The sequence below is a fragment of the Maniola jurtina genome, chromosome 27 (assembly GCF_905333055.1).
Source record: "Maniola jurtina chromosome 27, ilManJurt1.1, whole genome shotgun sequence".
Lineage (NCBI taxonomy): Eukaryota > Metazoa > Arthropoda > Insecta > Lepidoptera > Nymphalidae > Maniola > Maniola jurtina.
The window spans coordinates 2282182-2305440 of record NC_060055.1 but is presented as its reverse complement, the minus strand read 5'-3'; the positions used below and the strand labels follow the sequence as shown (position 1 = coordinate 2305440).

The following is a 23259-nucleotide window of genomic DNA, read 5'->3' as shown; positions in this document are numbered from 1 at the left end:
ACGACGAAGTCGCGGGCATCAGTTAGTATGGTACACGTATATAAGATGCTATCGGTTTCCACTAAACTCGAATTATCTAATGTTAGAGTAGGCACGCTGCCAGTTCTAGATATTATACTCATCAGAGATTATATTTTGCCGCGGTTTTACATGCACTAGCTGGTATTAAGAGCCCGCTACTTCGAAGTTCGAAGCGATAACTCGTTGGCGGGTGGAATCTAAAATAGTGCTGTTTCCAAAGATGACGGAAACAACGTTATTTGTGCGTGTCACCCTTTCCTTCTAACTGCATCTCACCACGAGAGAAGTCGAAGAGTGAATTTTGTTTGAGATTTAAGATAAGGGTTCCGTACCTCAAAAGGAAAAACGGAACCTTTATAGGCTCACTTTGTTGTCTGTCTGTCCGTCGTCCATGAATCATGAAATTTGGCAGGTAAGTAGGTCTTATAGCACAAGTACAGGAATAAATCTAAAAACCGCGACTTTGTGGTTACATTTTTAAAAAAATAATTAAAATGTGTTTCAATTTTCAAAGTAAGATAACTATACCAAGTGGGGTATCATATGAAAGGGTTTTACCTGTACATACTAAAACAGATTTTTATTTATTTTTATGCATAATAGTTTTTGATTTATCGAGCAAAATGTAAAAAAATACCCGAGTACAGAACCCTCGGTGCACGGGTCCAACTCGCACTTGGCCGGTTTTTTAAATTCAAAACGGCAAAGTGAAAATTGCAAATCGACGTTTGGAATTCTATTTTTGGCAAAAAACAATTTTTGACACAAACTAAAGACATTTGAAATTATTATCAAAAATCCCGAGATATGTGATTTTATAGGATTTATAAGTATACGCACTGCGCTTCAGTCAAAATTCAGTCTAGGTATAAAGGTAGACTAGGTAGGACTATACCAGAAACCTAGGAAGAGGCCAAAAGAAATCGACCTAGCTAATCACCAACACGGGGGAATCCTAACAACTTCTGGCTACGTAAAGATAACAGACAAAAATATACCCAAAACTTAACAACATAGAGTCTAATTCAATAACAATTATAACTTCATTACATTGAAAAGTAACTCAAAAACATTACAAACAAAAATATACCCAAAGCACATTTAAAGAGAGGATAAATTTCCTTGTTCAAAGAAAATAGATTAAAGAAATTCAATCTATATTCAATCTTATTACATAATCAAAAAGTTCATTTCAGAATGCACATAGTCCCAGCTGTTAAAATCAGAATCAGCTGTGTATGCCGCTGGTGTAATTGAGTTGACTCATACGCATTCTGTATCAATTACGGGTACAAAGAAAATTGCATCTTAACACGATAGGATAAAGTCGATATTCATCTAATTGTTTAGGAATTGTAAAATGCAAGAGTGGTATGCGAATTTGTTGTACCAGGGTTGTCGTTCATAATGAGTTTTTTTGACGCGTCATACGTCATTTTCAGAGGAACTGGTTTTCAAAAAGTCGCCTTCATTTATTTAATTGATGACTATAAAGTTTGACCTTTCTCTGTTCATAGCTACCTTTGGGGATTATTAATTGCCCGGTTTTAATTAATTTGGAAAACAAGTACTACGCTTTTAAAGTTTCGACTACCACCACCGTATTAGAGACTACGTGTAGATGGTGCCCTCGACTTCGTCCACGCGGATTTAGGTTTCGCAAAAATCCTGTGAAAACTGGAAACTCTTTTATTTTTGGGGATAAATAGAAGTTTATATCCATCTCCAGGAAGCAAGCTGTCTTTGTACCAAGTAGATGATGGCCACAACTTTGTCCACACGTCATGACGCAGACGGCCCCGCTGGGTTTTAGTGGGTATTCTGGTTACCAGCGAGTCCCACATACCCCGCCGGAAGCAGCGTGATCAGCTCTGCTTCCGGGAGGGATGCGTAAAAGCATTTCCCAGCGATAAAAAAAAAAGAATTAAAAATCCTGTGGGAACTCTTTAGATTTTTCGGAACCAAAAGTAGCCAATGTTTCTTCCCCGGGATGCAGGCTAACTTCGTACCAAGTTTCATCAAAATCGGTTAAATGAATGGGCTGTGAAAAGCTAACAGACAGTCAGATGCACTTTCCCACTTATAACATTTAAGTACATAATATTTAAGTATCTGAACATTGTTTTTTTTTATGAGCTAATTTCTGTTGAACACATTTAAACAATCTCTCACCTAAATTGGTGGACTAAATCTAGTGTAATCCTTTTTCGAAGTGGGATAGCAATACATTTAGAGATCTATCATTTTAGTTAAGAAATAGTGGACGTACTTAACAGAAACTGGCGTCACATTACACAAACATTAAAGACTCATAAGCTCAGGACGACAGTGACTGACGAAAAAAACATGCGGCGGCGTAAATCCCCGTCGTGTCAATGCCAAAATGCCTCACACACACATCGTATCACGAAGTAGAACGAAATTCACCCACTGCACAAGTTTCAAAGTGCGCTCTATAAATCTAACCCTAAGATCAGAATTCTCTTTGTTTAACGGCATGTGTACTGACAAAACAATTTTCGTATTCACAGTATTTTGGAAGTCGTTGAACATAAAAACATGCAATTAATTTATACCACTAATGACGTAGCATTAATGCAAAAACATTCGCGACAGCCCTACACCATATAATTAAATGAATACAACTGAATATCAACTCTACAACTTAGAAAATAAAGTTGAAATTCCTCAAGCAGATATACTTGTATACGGTTGAAAAGACACTGCTATGCGATTTTCAACATTATTACCCTCGTAATAAGGTGTGTAAAGGTGTTATTTAAGAAACAACGGGACATTTGCGATTTCTTATCGTTAACGGTCGCAGGAAATGCAGGAGTCAGGTTCTTTTTGCAGACGCCTTTTATCTTTCAGTTTTGGAGATAATACGAGGTAGGTACCTACTTACTCTAATGTATTTTTGTTAGTGCTTTGAGATTTGGCGAAAGTTAAAAAAAAAAAAATAACGAAGCGGACGTTAAAATACCTAAAAAAGTAAAAACCTGTCAAGCGCAAGTCGGATTCGGATACGAAGGGTTCCTTACCATGGTAAAAGTTTAATATGTAGTTTTTAATTCACATGGCGACCATTTTTTTTTTTTTTTTAAAATAGAAAGAATATTAGCCATGTTAATCATGACTAATATTCCTCTTTCCCCTCCAACTAAGCACAAAGCTGTATTAGGAGTAGGTACGACAATAGTGCAACGGGTGGGGTTTGAACCGTCGACCTTTCGGTTTTCAGTCCACTCCTTTACCGGTTGAGCTATTGAGGCTTGAGCTATTTAGACAATTTTAATATATTTTGTTATAACGGCAGTATTAGAACTACACATTCTGTGATCAACTCTTTTCCTATCACGCTTCACGATATACAGCCCGCTGACAGACAGACAAACGGACGGACGGACGGACGGAATATAAAACTGCATGAAGGTTTTTAATTGTATTTTTATTTTAGTGCATTAACGTTCCAAACGAGGGTTCCTTACTCGGGTATTTGTTTTTCTACATTTTGCACGATAAATCAAAAACTATTATGCATATAAAAATCTGTTTTAGAATGTACAGGTAAAGCCCTTACTTAGGTACTTTGAATAATGAAAATACTAATTGTATAGGTTCATGAACACATTTTAACTATTTTTTGTGATGTAACCGGAACCACTATATCACGGTTTTCGGATTTTTTACTTCACTTGTTCTATAAGACCTACCTACTTGCCTTTCATGATTCTAGCTCAACGAGAAGTACCCTATAGGTTTTCTTGTCAGACACCACAGACGGACGGATGCGTCTCTCCGTCTGTCGTCGTGTCTGTCAAGAAAACCTCGGACAGACAACAAAGTGATCCTATTAGGGTTCCGTTTTTCCTTTTGAGGTACGGGAACCTAAAAACTCCTTAAATTATAGATTTAAAAAAAAACTGTTGGCAAACCAATAAAATAAGACGGCCAAATAAAAAGTGATCGCACTCACGCTGCATGTGTATATGCTGTTTGGGCATCTTGTAGTCGGGCGGGTAGCATCGCTCGTAGAACTCCACGTCGGACACCTGGCATACTTCCGGCGTTGGTATGATGAGCCCCGTGCCTGATATAGCCCTCTGGAGGTGGTGTTCCTGTTAACAACGAGAACAAATGCGTAAACATAAATTGTATCAAGAACTACCTTTTTCTTCTTCTCTCGTCTGGCTTTACAAAGATTAGCCAATGTCAAGTTTGTAGTTATTGATAACAAGTTAGTTAAACTATACAAGTATAGACCCCGTCTGTGCCGGCGGCGCTCGCCGACACACGCACGGCACCCCCTTAGAGCGCTTTCCAGTCAGTTTTAGAAAAAAAAAAACACTCTAAAAAGCCAGAGCACGCCCACCAGCTAACACCAAACACAGACGAAGTCCAAAGAACTACCTTATGCCCGCGACTTTGTCCGCATGGACTTACAGGACTTTAAAACCCCTACTTTCCCCGTTAGGGGTTGAATTTTCAAAAATCCTTTCTTAGCAGATTTCAAAGTTATTAAGTTAGTTGTAAATTAAAACTTTATAACAACCCCGACAAGTTAAATATAAATTGATTGATATTGATCAATCAATTTATAACCGACAGTTTCTAAATCCCATCAGTATTGGTGTTGAGGTCCCCTGCAGCATCAGGATTGAAGAGTTGGAATCAAACTTTTTTATGAAACAATGTCACAAAGTTCCTCTATCGATTAAAAAAAAAATTACGCAAATCGGTTCAGAAATCTCGGAGATTTCGGTGTACATAGGAAGAAAAACACAACTCCCTTTTTGAAAGTCGGTAAAAAAATAGCCTATGTTACTCCCTGATCAATCCTCTACTTATCTGTGAAAACCCCGTCAAAATCGGTCCAGCCGTTCCGAAGATTAGCCTTTTCAAACAGACACAGACAGAAAGACAGACAAAAATTTTAAAAACGTGTGATTCAGTGTTGGTATCGTTCAAATAATCATATGAGCTTAACATGAGGTAGTTATTTCGAAATTACAGACAGACACTCCAATTTTTTTTATTAGTATAGAGTATAGATTTATTTCGTGTAGAACAACTAGCACGCACGCACAACAGACGGAAACGTTTAAGTGCGGAAACCAGCCCAGAGAGAAGAAAGAAAGAAAATACAACTAGTGCCTCTTTGCTCTTTGTGACCTCCGGTTCGGAAAGTAGTTCAATTGAGAAGAGCCGACAAGAAATTCAGTAGTTTCTATATAGTAGAGATCACGTGTTTCGTAGCACTTTTTAAAATTTCCCACCAATAACAAGTTCTACATAATATTATTATATTGATAACAAAAAACCAGTTTTACACAAGACTACATTCCACCTCATCCTCCCACGGCAAATAATCCGCATTTCGTTACGTCACCATTGCACGATTATATCGATATAATCGCTCATCTAACGTGACTGGGAACTCACAGATCTTCCCTCCTCCCTCCTCTACCAGAGTGAACTAGAGTGAGGTAACTTCTCGGTTTGATCCTGAATGGACGATATGTCAAATATTAGACTATGGGTGACGTAACATCGAAGAAAAATACGACTACTTTAGGGCTACCTGCGTTAAAATATGTACTAACATTTGACGCCTCCAGACACGTCGAAGTTTTGTTACAAGTTCCCTAAAGCATTGTTTATATAAGCCATCGCTGGTTGCCAGTCTTAGTATTTAAGCAGTTTTTCAAGCCAAGCTTGAAGGCTTGCTTGGTTTTTAGGGTTCCATATTCAAAAAAGAAAAGCTACAAGTGTCAATCAAAAATTTATAACACCGACAAGTGAAGGTTACAGTAACTTGAAAAGAGCTGATAACTTTCAAACGGCTGAACCGATTTTCTTGGATTATAGCTAAGAACACTCTCGATCAAGCCACCTTTCAAACAAAAAAACGAAATTAAAATCGGTTCATTAGTTTAGGACGATGCCACAGACAGATACACAGATACACACGTCAAATTTATAACACCCCCCTTTTTGGGTCGGGGGTTAAAAAGGAAAAGAAAATCGGAAGCACTCGAATGTTTATAAAAAGTAAACGGCACGAACCGCTCCCAAGTGAAATGTTAGCCCGCTATCAATGTTATCGTTGCCCCGATCGCGCATCGATAACATCGGCGATGACGTCACAGATCCTCGCGACTGATTGTCAACACATGACGCAACGGAATATACGCATCAGCCCCGAAAACCGGCCAAGTGCGAGTCACTCGCACACCAAGGGTTCCGTACTCGGGTATTTCTTCGACATTTTGCACGATAAATCAAAAACTGTTATGCATAAAAATGAATAAAAATCTGTTTTAAATGTATAGGTAAATCCCTTTTTTATGATACCCCACTTGGTATAGTTTTATCTTGCTTTGAAAATTATGAATACAAAATTTTTAGATCATGAATAAACATATTTTATTTTTTTGTTATGTAACCCACAAATTCACTGTTTTCAGATTTTTCCCTTTACTTGTGTTATAAGACCTACCGACCTGCCTAATTTCATAAGTCTAAGTCAACGGGAAGTACCCTATATAGACTACAGGCCCATGTTCAAAAATGGATGGGTCATATGAACCACCAGGTGACGTATACAGGACGATATAAGAGCATAAAATAATAAGATTCAGCACTATGCCGTCACTTGTAAGCTGTCCAACAGAGTGCTGGTGAGAATTCAAAAGTGCAGGTAGAGTGAGTACATTTTGGTCATATATTTTTGTACGGCATTTTTACCATCGATAGATCCATGAAAAATAATAAGAAAGCGCGCAGTGCCGTAAAAAAATGGTGCGCCACAAAGTCAGTAAATTTTTTGATTTTCTGACAATTTCCAGGATAAATTTGGTCATTTAATTCTGTAAGAAAGAAAGAAAGAAAGAAAACTTTTTTTATTAGGTCACTGTAACACTACAATGTATCTTAAAACTAATCGAGTTATACTACATAATATTATACTTATGAGCTAAAATGTACTAAAATAAATGTGTCACATGTGACCAAACAGGTCTCCCACTCAGCATAATGCTGCAGCAAGCTGCAGCGCTGGTTTTCAGTGGGAGCCTAAAAAAGTGAGGTCACGGACCATGAGATACTTAAATACAAATAATTTAGTTTTGACAATATGTAAAATAAAGCAAGGATTAAACAAAACACTTAACACTTAAAACAAAACAAAAAGACTAGCAATATGAAAAATAAAAGGTATATTAAAAAAATTAAAACACGAGAAGAGGTAGGTATACCGGTATAATCCGGGCAAGTAAGAAAATAATGAAAGTAATCTAATAATAATAATAATTTATAATTAATGTGCGGCTTATGTGCTGTAACGATGCTATGCCGATCCAAATAGTAAATAGCAAATATTTAATATAACAATTATTTTAAGTTGTCATTTTTTGTTGCAAAAGAAGGTATGTTTTTAGTTTAGTTTTAAAAATTCCAAGAGACATAGGCAATTTTAATGGTGGTGGTAAATCGTTCCAGCACTTAGTGGCCGCAAATTTAAAACTTCCCTTAAATGCCGCTGTTTTATGCTTTGGTGTAGACAGTAGGAGATAGGAATTACGTGTAATGCGTGCTGACTTATCACCAAACCACATTAGTTTTTTACGCAGGTATTCTGGAATTCCGTGCTTAAGTACCCCAAACAGCAGAGTAGCTAGGTGTAACTTCCTACGTGCTTCCATCTTCAGGAGATTTGCCTCGTTAATGTAAGAAGTGACATGCGTGCGTGGTGGGATGTTAAAGCAAAACCTAGCACAGGCGTTTTGGACGCGTTGAATAACCTTTTTAGTCCTACTTAATAGACGAGGCCCATATACTGTGTCAGCATAATTTAGTCTTGACAGAACGAGTGATTCGCATAACCGTATTCTTAGCTTTGAACTAATATAGGGCCTCATTTTATAAAGCAGCTTAAGGCGATATAAACTATTGCGGACGGCGTTAAGGATATGAGTCTCAAAGTGCAGTGCGGTGTCAAAGACTACTCCCAAATTTCGTGCTTCCTCTATCTTTTCAATGATATTATTATTGATTTTTATTGTGGGATTAAGCACATTTAATTTAGCGACAACACTTTTGGAGCCCAACATCATACATTGTGATTTACTAGGATTTAGTACCAAGCAGTTTCTTTTTGACCATAAATGTATTTGCTCTAGATCAGAGTTAATTTTTGATTCAGCTGCCGCTGTGTCCAGGGGATCAAAAGAGATGTACAGTTGTGTATCATCAGCATAAAGATGGTATAGACAATGTTTAATGCAACTTTTAATGTCAGCAGTATAAATTGCAAACAGCAGGGGTCCAAGTATAGATCCTTGAGGAACTCCTCTGATCACAGGAGATGGGTCTGAGGTTGAGATTGTGCTGTCGTTGTTCGTGACTTCAACAAACTGCGCTCTATCACTTAGGTAGCTATCAAACCATTTCACTGTTAAGATGTCAAACCCATAGTATGACAGCTTGGACAGAAGAAGAGTTGTATTTAGGGAATCAAAAGCTCTTGAGAAGTCTAAAAGAACAAGCAAAGTACCCTTACCCTGATCCTGTGCCGTCAAGATATCATCTACCACGGTTGCAAGAGCGGTAGTTGTGCTATGTCCTTTTCTAAAACCTGACTGAAGAGTTGGTAATATCCTATTTTCTTCCACGTAATTTGTTACCTGATGAGCCACAACCTTTTCTAAAATTTTTGAGATGCAAGGCAGGATACTGATGGGTCTCAAGTCTTTAAAATTGAGGGGATTATTACATTTTGGCAATGGTTTTATTTTAGCAACCTTCCACGCATCAGGAAATGTAGACGTAGATATAGATTTATTGACTATCGCGGTGATAACTGGTAATGTTTGAGGCAAAGTCAGTAATAGCATTTGAAGAGATATGTCGTCTACACCCTGTGCATTTGACTTTAAATTCTGAATAATCTTGGCAACGATAATTTCATCCACTGGATGCAGCGTAAACTGGCCATCTCCATACCGGTGATATTCATAATAAGACAGATCCGACAAAGCTACTGCTTTTTCGCCTGGTACGTCAAGAAAATGTTTGTTAATTATGTTGGGGTCATTTAACATCGCTGGCAGTTCTTTCGATTTTTTCTTGTCCATTATCAAAGATGATTTTTTTAGATTTCGCCACAATATAGTTGGAGAATTGATGTAGGCATTGATGTATGTTTCATGAAACGCTTTTTTTTCAGATTCCAAAGCATGTTTAACCAGAATTTTCATGTCTTTGTAATATTTTTTATGCGATTCAATCCCAGTGGTCTTAGCCCGATCATGACTTTGATTTCTGAGTTTTATCATAAATTTTACAACGTCAGTAATCCATGGATGTTGCTCTTTCAACATCACTTTTTTTAAAGGCGCATGCAAATTAAATAAATCTAAAATTATTCTATTAAATTCTAATACAATATCATTTACATTATTAGTACTATTTACAAAATTCCACGAGATGTTATTTAAATCTCTGTTAAAATTTTCAATATTTATATTTTTTAAGGGTCTAATACTCATCCAGCGCGGCGGGAGGTTGTCTTTTTTTAAATTAAGAGTGGATGAAACTATCGCATGGTTTCCAAGTTCTGGTATGTGAGTAACTTTAACGTCATGTATACGTGAGTCAGTACAGATCACATCAATAAGTGTGCTGCTTTGATCTGTGAAGTGTGTTGGCTCAGTAACTAGCTGTGTAAGATTTGTGTAGTGTAGGAATTCATGAAACAGTTTTGTCTTACTGTCTTCTATTTTTAGTAAATTAATATTGAAGTCGCCTAATAGAATCACACAATCAGCGTAACCAAACGAGGTAACTGATTGCGTGATTGCGTCAAAGAATTCATTGACGTCAAGCCACGGTGGCCTATAGGCAGTTCCAATAATTATACGACGTTTATTGACGGTTGTTCCTACCCACATCTGTTCAACATTGTCTGAAAGTGGATGCTGATAAGTTCGCACACTCACACCTTGTCTTATATAAAAGCCCACTCCACCGCCTCTACCTCCGCGCACATTTTCAGGTCGTGGTATATGCCGTAATCTATAATTAGGTACAACAGGTGCCCGGTCGTCCTGCCGTTGTCGAAGCCATGTTTCATTAATTGCTAAAATATCGATATCTAGACTATCCAGAGCCGCTACAAACTCGTCATGTCGTGTTCCTAACGATCCAGCATTAAAAAACGGCATTACGTACGGCATTAGTTTCATACTGTTTCAATACAGCCTCTAATCCATTATTCCGCAACGCCGTACAAAAATCATGCGACAAGGGGAAAAAATTGAGGGTAGCAACCCCCTCTCTTTCCGTGGTCCGGGGGGTGATTTGAAACAACATAAAATTAATTTATTTTGAAAGTGTTTTATGCATAGATAATATTTTTTTACATGCCGTACATTTTCGTTGGTCCAAAGGTTTGTAGGGGATGTGGATATTATATACACACCTGTCGCGAAGTTACCCGTTCGCGAAGTAATCGGAATAGAGTTACCCGTTCGTGAAGTAGTCGGAACAAAGGTAAATATTATGGCAACATTCGTCTATGGCAGAGAAGTTAATTTGTCTATGGTACACCGGAAGGATACAGTTGTAAAAGTACATTCATTTTCATTTAGTTACTCAAAATGGTTGCTGCGGCTCGAAATGGCGAGGCACCGAGCACGTGGATTAAACCCGTTCCAGTGTTCGTGCGGATGGTGAAGTCAAAGCTAAGTACCTAGGCTATTTCATATTTAGACCATTTTCTATGTGTTAGATATTCCCGGTTAACCTGTAGATATAAATGTCCCACGTGTAATGGTTGCGCACCCATTGTTAGTTTGTTAGTGGATATGTGTGTACCTCTCTTCACAGGCCATTGGGACTGAGTTAAAGTAAATTAGGTAAGAGGTCAAACCGTCGATCGGCAAAGACGACATGCTAGGCGAGGTAGCGAGAGGGCAATCAGGCACTCCATGCACCCAGGACCCGGAAGCCTAGAGTATCGGCAAAGACGGCAGGCTAGGCGAGGTAGCGAGAGGGCAATCAGGCACTCCATGCACCCAGGACCCGGAAGCCTAGAGTATCGGCAAAGACGACAGGCTAGGCGAGGTAGCGAGAGGACAATCAGGCACTCCATGCACCCAGGACCCGGAAGCCTAGAGTATACAGCACGCGCTATGAGAAGGAACCATGGCCAGCCGAAGTAACCTTTAAACCAGTGAATAGAATATATATTGGAGGGTCCCAATCGCTGGGTGAGAGAGAGAGATGCACACATTCCTAACCTATAGATACCAAGATAGAGAATTGCCCCATGGTCTAGGTCTTAGAGATTTCACCTACGGTGAAATCATAGTTTGTGTAACCCTACAGGTCACTGAGAGACGAGCTGGAACGGTCTGAACGATGCAAGGCGTGGAAAGGACGAACAGGGGTCGACAGTGAACGACCAACCTACAATGATGGCTAATAGAGGTGAGTGTGACTCCCACAATATGAACGAATTCGGTAACCCCCTCTCACTTCTGGCGATGGCACCCAGGGGTCTAACAGTATTGTTCATATAAAGAGAAATAAAAGGCGAAGCAGATGAAGTGGAAGTTAGGGGGGGGTTCCGACAACACCCGTTCACTTCAGTTAGACGGCATAGTGATTTTATCATATTATCAATTGTTCTCTTCAAAAATATGTTAATGCCGTACAGTATCAGATGGTCATAAAGTACTACACCCTTAAAATGGTAGCGTCATTTTCATCAGCCTAAAAGATATGGTCTGCATTAAAATGTACGGCATAATTTTTTCCTAATTTATTTATCTTAATACTATTTAAAACAAGGGAAAAGCGTAGATAATTGCTATATTTTATTAATCTATGAATATTTAAACTTTTGCAATAATTTGAAAAATTTCAGTTTTCGTATTTCTCTATAATTTTTTTTTAGAACAGTTTCTTTTGAACGGCAATACTATATAACATGTACTGTATAGTATTTTACACTATCATGTTAAAAAAAAAGTTGCCGTACAGAGTCAAATGATTTTACAGCTTTAAAAATCAAGTGTACCATGAAATTAAGATAATTATTGATACACATTCAAATGAACACTAATTTTTTGACGGCATTATTTTTAATAGTACTTTTGAGTGCTAGATAAAGTTTTGGAACAAAAATATATGACCAAAATGTACTCACTCTACCTGCACTTTTGAATTCTCACCAGCACTCTGTTGGACAGCTTACAAGTGACGGCATAGTGCTGAATCTTATTATTTTATGCTCTTATATCGTCCTGTATACGTCACCTGGTGGTTCATATGACCCATCCATTTTTGAACATGGGCCTGTAGTCTAATAGGTTTTCTTGACAGACACGACAGACGGATAGACGGACAAAGTCAAAGTCTAAATCATTTATTCAAAGTAGGCACAATTGTACTCCTTTTGATGGTCGAAATTGTTAAATTTGCACGACATAGTGGTGATAATTAATTACGTAACTTAAAACTAAAGCTACGAGGGTTCCAAACGCGCCCACGTCTGAAAAGAGCTCACAACAAACTCAGCCGGGTATTCTTCCTTTTTATTATCATACTTTACAAAATCACTTACACTTATTAGAACTATTAAAGCTGATGGCAACTCATTCCCAAGCTTTCGTATCATTTAAATAAGCCTTTACAGACAGACTACAAAGTATAAGGGTTCCGTTTTTCTTTTTGTGGTACGGAACCCTAAAAAGGCTGTAGATCTACCAGTTTGACAGAGTTCTTGAGATTGCAAGTCAGTCAGCCATCGTTTGAGGCCCAATACCTAATCTTTTCCTCATAATAATAATAAAAAAAATAAGCATTTAAGCATTGTATAACGCAATAGGTCGTTAGGTTGAATAGGGATTTATACCTTTCTACCTAAGGGGATGGAGAATACGCGTGGGACGTCTACCCGTGCCCAATAAATCTTCCGTAAGCCTAGCTAGTAGCTAGATCTATAGCGTTGTGTGGGTGAACTAAATATTTGTTCCATCTAGAACATCCAGTTATATACAGGGAAGAAATTAATATTATTACAATATTAATATTAGAAATTCAATATTGTATTCTTTGTTTGAAAATACCACAGTAATCGGAATAAGTATAAAAGTGGCAGAGGAGCGCAAGCAATGACATTATGCTATAGCCATAACATGGCGTACAAGTGTAAATTAAAAATTTATAACAACTCCGACACGTGAAGGTTACAGTAACTAGAAAAGAGCTGATAACTTTCAAACGGCTGAACCGATTTTCTTGGATTGTAGACTCTCGATCAAGCCACCTTTCCAACAAAAAAAAAAACTAAATTAAAATCGGTTCATTAGTTTAGGAGCTACGATGCCACAGACAGATACACAGTTTTCACACGTCAAACTTATAACACTTCTCTTTTTGGGTCGGGGGTTAATAAAAAGCTTACATCTCGTATACGCATATAGGCTACATTTTATTTCGGATAATCATAAACCTACCTCTTGGGATTTTTAAAAACCTAAATCCACGCAGACAAAGTCGCGAGCAAAAGCCAATCCATACTAATGCGAAAGTGTGTCTGTCTGTCTCTCTGCTACCTTTTCACGGCCCAACATTTTAACTGATTCTGACGGGTACAGGGTCAGCTTATATCCCGGGGTCGGACATAGGCTACTTTTTATCCCGGAAAATCAAAGAGTTACCACGGGATTCCTAAAAAGTGAAAACACATCCGTTTAACCGATTTGTATGAAATTTGGTACCGAGGTAGCTTGCGTCCCTGTAATTGACATAGGCATTCATCCCGGAAAATCGAACAGTTCCCACGGGATCTTCAAAAACGTACATGCACGCGGACGAAGTCGCGGGCACCCTCTAGTAAATAATAAGTAGGTACTCCACTTTGGAGAGGGTTTTTTGCTCATCAACTTTACCACTTGAGATTCTTTCAAGTTCTTATTCTTTCAAGTGGCAGCTGTACAATATCTAAATAAGTTACTTTAGGTACTTTAGACTTTCAAGTAAATAACTAATGCTAGAAAGAACGCCTTTGGAATCTGTAACTGCTATGTTTCCTGGCGGCTTCTTCTCAGTTAAGGGGCATGAGACGGGTCTGCCCGCGAAATTCAAATTTAATTTGGTTTTTCGCAATTTGTAAACTAATACGACAACGTAGGCTTATGGCACTTTAATTGCGCCAATGGCAATATCATCCTCATAGGTTTATATAAGAATCTTTGCTTGAAAGGGTCCAGTTTAAGAAATTAGCTCTAGTATCGACTACTTTGTCGTATTAGTTTACAAATTGCGAAAAACCAAATTAAATTTGAATTTCACGGGCAGACCCGTCGCATCCACCTTAAATCTGTTTTTACCGTACCTCAAAAGGAAAAAAGGAACCCTTATAGGATCACTTCGTTGTCTGTCTGTTTGTCGTGTCTGTCAAGAAACCTATAGGGTACTTCCCGTTGACCTAGAATCATGAAAGGCAGATAGCAATGTCTTATAGCACAAGTAAAGAGAAAATTCAAAAACCAGGACCATGAAAAAAACCCGGTCAAGTGTGAGACATTCACACGAAGGGTTCCGTAATCCGTACCATCGTACAAGAAAGAACACTTTCATTTTCACGGCAGCTATTTTGAATTTCTTTATTGTATTATGTTGTTATAGCGGCAATAGAAATACAATTTCTGTGAAAATTTCAACTCTCTACCTACTTATTACGGTTTACGTGATACAGCCCGCTAACAGACAGACGGACGGACGGATTCATACCGGAGGCTTAGTTAGGATCCCGTTGCATCCTTCGGGGAGGGAACCTTGAAAATCGTCATACCACAGGTGTATTCACTAATCAAGTCTAAAAAATTCCATTCACATCAATCGATAGCTACATTTGTATTCAAATATAAACTTAATTTTCCTTGCTATAGAAATCATTTTAGGTTGAGATATTCAAGGACCTGACTAGAGGATTCGCTGTACTTATTTATTCTGAGAAATATGCTTATGGGAATAACTAGGGCTTGAAGTTTAGTTTTAGTAAGACCTGTAGCTCAGATTACCAAATAAATCTGAAGTTTTTTATTATTTAAAAATTATCTAAGGTTATATTAAAGTATATACTTAGATTTTTATTTTTTGGGTTCCGTACCTCAAAAGGATCACTTTGTTGTCTGTCTGTCTGTCCGTCCGTCTAGAAAACCTATAGGGTACTTCCCGTTGACCTAGAATCATGAATTTAGCAGGTAGGTAGTACGGAAATCTGCTAAACAAGAGCAAAATTGGAAACGACATAATATCCTCCGAGTTATCTGAGTCCCTGACCTTATTGGATTAATTATATCGACGAGGTAAACCCATTTCACGCCCGAAAGGACCCCGATAATATTCAACGCATTTGCATACGCAGTGGGTATACAGTACTGGGGATGAAGCTGCTCCACACTATTGAATCAGTATTATGGATCCAATCGAAAAATCAACAAAAAAACAACAAAAATATTTCTTAGAACGCAAATTATTGTTTATTTACCATCGCAATTGGATTCTTTTTTAATAACACTCTACTACCCGGTTTTTTTAGTTGTCAGTTGCCAGAAAGTTGTAACAATAAAGAGAAAAAAAGCTGAAAACTTTCAAACGGCTGAATCGATTTCCTTGGATTATAGCTAAGAACACTCTCGATCAAGCCACCTTTCAAACATAAAAAAAACTAAATTAAAATGGGTTCATTAATTTAGGAGCTATGATCCCACAGACAGATACACGATACACACGACAAACTTATAACACCCCTCTTTTTGGGTCGGGGGTTAAAAACACGGCATAATGACGTGGATGGTCCACTAAGGCAGAGTGGCAAAGAGTTATTATAAAATTGTATTTGTGAAAAAAGTGAAAGCTATAAGTTAATAACGGGCGGTGAGGGATGAGTGACCTGTTTACTGGCCCTCTCAAGCAACACAGCCCTCTGTAGCCGGCCCTCGAGCCGACATCCACGCGAGGGCCTCTTGAGATGTCGATCGGGGCCTCGCTATCAGGCCACTGACCGAAACGGACGCGAGAAACGCGCTTTTAGTGAAACCGCGAAAAAATATTTAAAAAAAAAAACGGTTTTCTTTCTAGTAAGTAGTAAGTTCCCATATTGTAAAACAAGTTCGCCTACGTTATAAAATTCTCGTTTATCTATGACTCAGCAGGAAATTTTAATGCCTACCAAAATGTTATGGCTGGACTTTGAATAATATTTCTAGGAAACAATCACACAATGTTGCTTGAACTTTAACCTTTTTTGAAAGATATCATCTTGAAGATAGAGGCCTATCTTCAAGATGATATCTTTTTATCTTCAGTATAAAGGATAGGTAATTTAGCCCGCTCCCACTGCATCATCTTTAACACCAGCCCGGCTAGCATGGGCAGTAGATAAAAATTATATCCCCGATTATATCCACTGATTTCTATGACATCAGTGGATATAATCGGGGGATATAACTTTTATCTACTGCCCATGCTAGCCGGGCAGGTAAGATCGCAATTAAGGGGTAATTTTATCCGTGTAGAATTAAAAAAACCGGTCAAGTGGGAGTCGGACTCGCAGTAAAAAGGGTTCCATACCATCGTACAAAAAAACACTTATTTTTTTTTATTCATGGCGGCCATTTTGAATTTTTTTATTAGTTGTTATAAGCGGCAATATATATACACATTCTGTGAAAAATTCAACTCTACCTATTACGGTTCATGAGATATACCTGATGGACGAACGGATGGACAGCAGAGGCTTAGTACAGGGTCCCGTTAGCGCCTTTCGGTTACGGAACCCTAAAAATGTATAATGTAACGTACAGTCCGAATCCTCAACATTGTTAAGCTAAGTAATATATGAAATTACAAATTAAGGTCCAATTGTAAGACAGGCGGTTAAAGTACGGTTACCGTTAAACTTTGACGCCAATAAAAGCCAAATGGGATTTAAATAGCCAATAAAAGCCAAATTATTTTACTTGTGAGCCCAGTCTGCTTTTTATTTGTGGTCAAAGTTTAATAAACGAAAACTTTGCGAGGCGCAACTCTAGTACTGATATCTCTAGAGCGCACTTTGATTTAGCTCAGACTTTACTTAAGAATCAAAACGAGACTTTATGTCAGCCACATAACTCTGATCGTTTTAACTGAACCTAAATCTGAGCAAAGTCAAAGCACGCTTTATAAATCTCAGCATATTACTGAGATATAGATATACTTTGCTTAGCTTTAAGACAAAGTTAAAACAAGTGTAAATTAAAAATTTATAACACCCCCGACAAGTGAAGGTTACAGTAACTAGAAAATAGCTGCTAACGTTCAAACGGCTGAACCGATTTTCTTGGATTATAGCTAAGAACACTCTCGATCAAGCCACCTTTCAAACAAAAAACTAAATTAAAATCGGTTCATTAGTTTAGGAGCTACGATGCCACAGACAGATACACACGTCAAACTTATAACACCCCTCTTTTTGGGTCGGGGGTTAACAAGACATAACTATATTTCTCACATAAATCTGTCTCGTTTTAACTCGAAGGAAAGCACGCACAACAGACGGAAACGTTAAAGTGCGGAAACCAGCCCAGAGAGAAGAAGAAGAAGAAGAACTCGAAGGAAAATCTAAGATAACTCAAATTACGCTTTATAGGTCAGATTCTAAGCGTAGTGTCGCGCGAATCGCGACTGTATACAAAGTGAAGCGCGTCGCGATTGTTCACCTGAAATGCTCTCCTAACCGTAACCGTAACGTAGCCTTAATCGCCTGTCATGCAACTGGGCCTAAGCAACTATACGAGTACCTAGTTAGGCACGAGTTAGTCAAATGAGTTATGACACTTTAGGGGTGAAATATAATTATGTAGTGGAATATTTATTATTAATAGAAGAGAAGTTTTAGCTTTTTGTGGCTTTGGGGTCCTGGTCGTATATTTACTCAGCTTACTTAATTTTCGTTAAGCTACAATGTGACCAACTCTGTTTGTACCCAATCTCTAAACTAAAATGACAGGTCTATTTCTATCCCTTTCATAATGCTGCAGAAAAGGATAGCCGTGGATTTTAACACGTGATCAACCCATTTCCGCCCCACTACTGAGTACGGGTCGCCTCTCAGAATGAGAAGGGTTTAGGCCATAGTCTGGTCCAATGCGGATTGGCAGATTTCACACACCTTTGAGAACATGGAGAACTCTCAGGCATGCAGGTTTCCTCACGATGTTTTCCTTCACCGTTAAAGCACGTTTTAACACGTATCAATTTAATATTGTATCGATAGAAGTTGATAGTAAGTACTATCGATATCCTGAATAGTTTTCGAGGTCAACTATCGTTAGTCAAACTACATATATCGATACTTTTACAACTCAACCAGCAGTGGATGTCTATCGGTTGATAATGACGATGATGATGACGATGATGATGATGATGATGATGATGATGGTGATGATGATGATCATACTATCACACTAATATTATAAAGGCAAAAGTTTGTGTGTATGTGTATGTATGTATGTGTGTGTGTGTGTGTGTGTATGTTTGTTACTCCTTCACGCAAAAACTGCCAGACGGATTTCGCTGAAATTTGGAATGGAGATAGATAATATCCTATACTTTTTATTCCGGAAAATCAAAGAGTTCCCATGGGATTTCGAAAAACCTAAACCACGCGGGCGAAGTCGCGGGCATCGGCTAGTGATAAAATAGTTTAAAAAGTTTTGTAAAAAACGCGCGGGAACTTTGTGTAATAAAAATTGTACACACAGCTTGAGGGTCATTTTGCACTTCACTGTACGCATATTCGCGAGGGAGCCCGCGCAAACCGTCTCGATAACAACGGGAAAGCAAAATGTGGATATACCTATTCAGAAATCCATCCTTAGAGAATATCTACGTCATAATAGCTATCTACATGCCAAATTTCAGCTTGATCCATCCAGTTTGAGCTGTGCGTTGATAGATCAGTCAGTCACCTTTTCCTTTTTAGGTTTCCGTACCTCACAAGGACAAACGGAACCCTTATAGGATCACTTTGTTGTCTACCTGTCTGTCCGTTTGTCGTGTCTGTCAAGAAACCTATAGGGTATTTCCCGTTGACCTAGAATTGAAAATAGGTAGGTAGGTCTTATAGCACAAGTAAAGGAAAAAATCCGAAAACCATACAATAAAAAATTAGTAATTTCTGTTTTCAGTAAGATAACTATACCAAGTGGGGTATCATATGAAAGGGATTTACCTGTGCATTTGAAAACCTATTTGTTTTATTTTTATGCATAATAATTGTTTGATAATCGTGGGAAATGTCTGAAAAAATACCCGAGTACGGAACCCTCGATGCGCGAGTCTGACTCGCACTTGTCTGGTTTTTATTTAGAAGATATAATTACTTAAATATAGCTTGAGTGTCATTTTGCGCTCCACTGTACGCATATTCGCGGGGGAGCGCGCGCAAACCATCTGTTAGCGGGTAAAGAATATGTGGATATACCTACACCAACTTAACAAAAAATATTTAATGAATATTTGATGTACGTGCATGGGATTGATATTTATTAATAATAACTGTAGTCATAGTCATAGTCATTTAATACTCATAATGTACATTATACGCCAATCACAATTCAAATTAATTTTTTTAATAATATTTCACAACAATTATTGTTCTTAAAAATATATCAAAAAATAAACATAGTCCGTGACAGGTTGAGATTGCAATCGGGGCATGAGGCGAGGGGATGTCCCGCACACCCGCACATCACCCGCGCTCGCCCGCACCGGGTTAGTGCGGGGACTGTGCAGGTATGCGGGGCGTTCCCTTATAAATAATCAAAAAAAAAAAAAGCCTTTTATTTCTTCACTAATATTTTTACAATAGAGATTATTAAATATAACTTAAAGTACTAGATTAAAGTAAATAATTTAAATATCTTAAATTTTAATCTTAGTAGGTACAATATATATTTTTTTTTAATGAAGAACCCTTTTCAGGTCAAGGCCTCCTCCAGAAAAATCCATTTTGCTCTGTCTTTGGCTTTGAGCATCCAGTTTGGTCGAACAAGATGAAGGCCGCATTATCGTTGGGACGATGACATAAAAAAAATTGCGGGACCAAACTGGGCGTTCCCTTACCGATTGTCATAACCTACCTACCTTACCTGATTACCTGTCACGTACTACAAACGATGCCTGCGACGATTTAGATTTTTTTTAATCCCGTAGGAATTTCTAGTAAATCACTAGTTGTTATAAAAATATTGTCATTTTGCATTTTACTGTAGTTATTTTAGTTCATTTTTACTTAGTTCACAGCTTTTTAGTTAATTTTTTGGCACGGTATTTTTTATTATTATTTTTTTAATGTCGCACTAGACTACAGCTTTCAAGATAGCTTAGCTACGCCTTGTATTTTGATATTTCTCAGAGTTCTCGAAAATAGTAAGATACTGAAACACTTATTTTGTTTTATTTAATCCACACTAATCTTACGTGCGGCGCCCTCGGTCGTTGACCTCATTGCGTAATCCAAAATTAAGTATTGCCAGTTGACAGCTCGCGGGCTTCCCTCCCCGGGGTAAGACAAATTATTCAGTTCAGTGGTTTTTAGTGGAACCCCAACCACGAAATATTTTGCGTGCACTTTCACGCATTTTCAGGGTTCCGTAGTCAACATGGAACCCTTATAATTACACCATGTCCATCTATCCGTCCATCCGCGGCTTATGGCAGAGACTAATGTTGAAATCTATAGAGCGCACATTGGCTTCGCTTAGACTTCAGTTTCAGTTAAAACGAGACAGATTTATGCCAGCGGTATAACGCTGTCTCGTTTTAACAGTGTCTTAAGTCTGAGCAAAGTCAAAGTACGCTCTATAGATCTCAGCCTAAGTTAGAAATCTAAAGAGCGTATTTTGAATCTGCTTAGACTTAAATTTCAGTTAAAACGAGACAGATTTACCAGCAGTATAACGCTTTCTCGTTTTAACAGTGTCTTAAATCTGAGCGAAGTCAAAGTGCACTCTATAGATGTCAGCATTAGTACCTACCACAAAGCTGTAATATGCAGCCATCCATCTCGATATTTTTAAAGGTGTGTGAAGTTTGACAATCCACACTTGGTCAGCTTGGTGGACCACGGCCTAAGCAATTTTCATTCTGAGAGATGATGATAGTGGATTTAAAATATAGAAAACTGACGACCCGCCCCGGGTCGCACTGGTAGCACTGGTAGCTTATTACAATTTTCACAGGGATCTCTAATTTTTTTGGAAATAAAACTTGTTATTCAGAAATAATGTAGCTTTCTACTAAGTGAAAGAATTTTCAAAATCGGTTCAGTAGTTGCAGAGATTAACTTCCTACAAACAAACAAACATACATATTAGTATAGATACATAGTAAGTAGGTACGTCCCACATATGGTTTATTACTGTGGTTTCTATATCAGTACATTACATAATACCAACACGTGGCGGAAAGAGACTTAAAGCCCAGGCGCACACTAGAGATATTTTATCTCAATACGATTCCGTCTTAAAATTACAACAAGTGTAAATTAAAAATTTATAACACCCCCGACAAGTGAAGGTTACAGTAATGACTAGAAAAGAGCTGATAACTTTCAAACGGCTGAACCGATTTTCTTGAATTATGGCTAAGAACACTCTCGATCAAGCCACCTTTCAAACCAAAAAAAAAAACAAAATTAAAATCGGTTCATTTGTTTAGGAGCTACGATGCCACAGACAAATACACAGATACACACATACACACGTCAAACTTATAACACCCCCTTTTTTGGTCGGGGGTTAAAAACTCATAAGGGTTCCGTTTCTCCAGAGAAAAAAAGGAACTTGATTTTTCTGTCTGTCAAAACCCTTCAAGGGAATTAAAACCTATGTGTAGGGTACTTCCCGCTAACCTAAAATCATGAAAGGCACATAAGCAATGTCTTATAAGCACGTGTAGAGAGAAAACCCGAAAACCGTGAATTTGAAGTTACAGCACAAAAAAATATATGTTTTTTCCTTGTAGAGATATTTTATCTCAATACGATTCCGTCTTAAAATTGCAAAAACTCATATTTATTATTCACTTTCAGGGTTCCGTTGAGAAAAAAAGGAACTTGATTTTTCTGTCTGTCAAACCCTTCAAGGGAATTAAAACCTATGTGTAGGGTACTTCCCGTTAACCTAAAATCATGAAAGGCACATAAGCAATCACATTAATCACACTAATATTATAAAGGAGAAAGTTTGTATGTGTGTGTATGTGTATGTTTGTTACTCCTTCACGCAAAAACTACTGGACGGATTGGGCTGAAATTTAGAATGGAGATAGATTATACCTTGGATTAGCACATAGCCTACTTTTTATCCCGGAAAATCAAAGAGTTTTAAAAACCTACATCCACGCGAACGAAGTCGCGGGTAACAGCTAGTGTCTTATAAGCACGAGTAGAGAGAAAACCCGAAAACCGTGAATTTGAAGTTACAGCACAAAAAAAAAATATGTTTTTTCTTGTGAAATAGTACGAAACCCTTCGTGTGCGAGATCGACTCGCACTTGACCGATTTTTTTTCAGTTTTCATATCCTACAGACTCGTGACACGGTTTTATTTAAAAAATATGAATTTAAACGTAGGCAAGTGCCCAATTATAAGCTGTGTGAGCAACCGCCGAGTTTCTTGCTGGTTCTTCTCGGTAGGAACGGCATTCCGAACCAGTGGTAAATTATTTGACGATTCAAAAGCACTTGTAAAAGTTTATTTGAATAAAAATCTATTCTATTCTATTCTGTGATAGCCTAGTGGTTAGGACTTCCGCCTCCTAATCGGAGGTCGGGGGTTCGGCCTCTAATTTTACGGAGTTATGTGCGTTTTAAGTAATCAAATATCACTTGCATTAACCACGAAGGAACACATCGTGAGGAAACCTGCATGTTTGAGAGCTCTCCATTATGTTGTCAAAGGTGTGTGAAGTCTGCCAATCCGCACTTGGCTAGCGTGCTAGACTACGGCCAAAGTCCTTGTCACTCTGAGAGGAGACCCGTGCTCTGTAGTGAGCCGACGATAGGTTGATCGTGATTCGTGATTGACCACCACCATCACCAATGTGCGCGGATCTTCATAGTTCATAGGTATATTTTTAACCCCCGACCCAAAAAGAGGGTGTTATAAGTTT

General features: G+C 38.1%; 1 protein-coding gene and 1 long non-coding RNA gene across 6 annotated transcripts in view; both read right to left on the bottom strand.

The window, feature by feature from the left end:
• The window catches only part of LOC123878975, a 67613-nt gene that overhangs the window by 31967 nt on the left and 12387 nt on the right, over positions 1-23259 (bottom strand). For all 5 annotated transcript variants that reach the window (XM_045926384.1, XM_045926380.1, XM_045926381.1 and 2 more), the window contains exon 2: positions 4001-4142. In XM_045926384.1, coding sequence (XP_045782340.1) covers positions 4001-4142 — 142 coding nt within the window. The remainder of the gene's footprint in view (positions 1-4000; positions 4143-23259) is intronic.
• On the bottom strand, positions 18362-19891 carry LOC123878998. The gene is made up of 3 exons (XR_006798924.1): positions 19768-19891; positions 18903-18905; positions 18362-18374 (listed from the first exon to the last, which is right to left on the bottom strand). It is a non-coding gene; the product is annotated as an uncharacterized LOC123878998 (long non-coding RNA).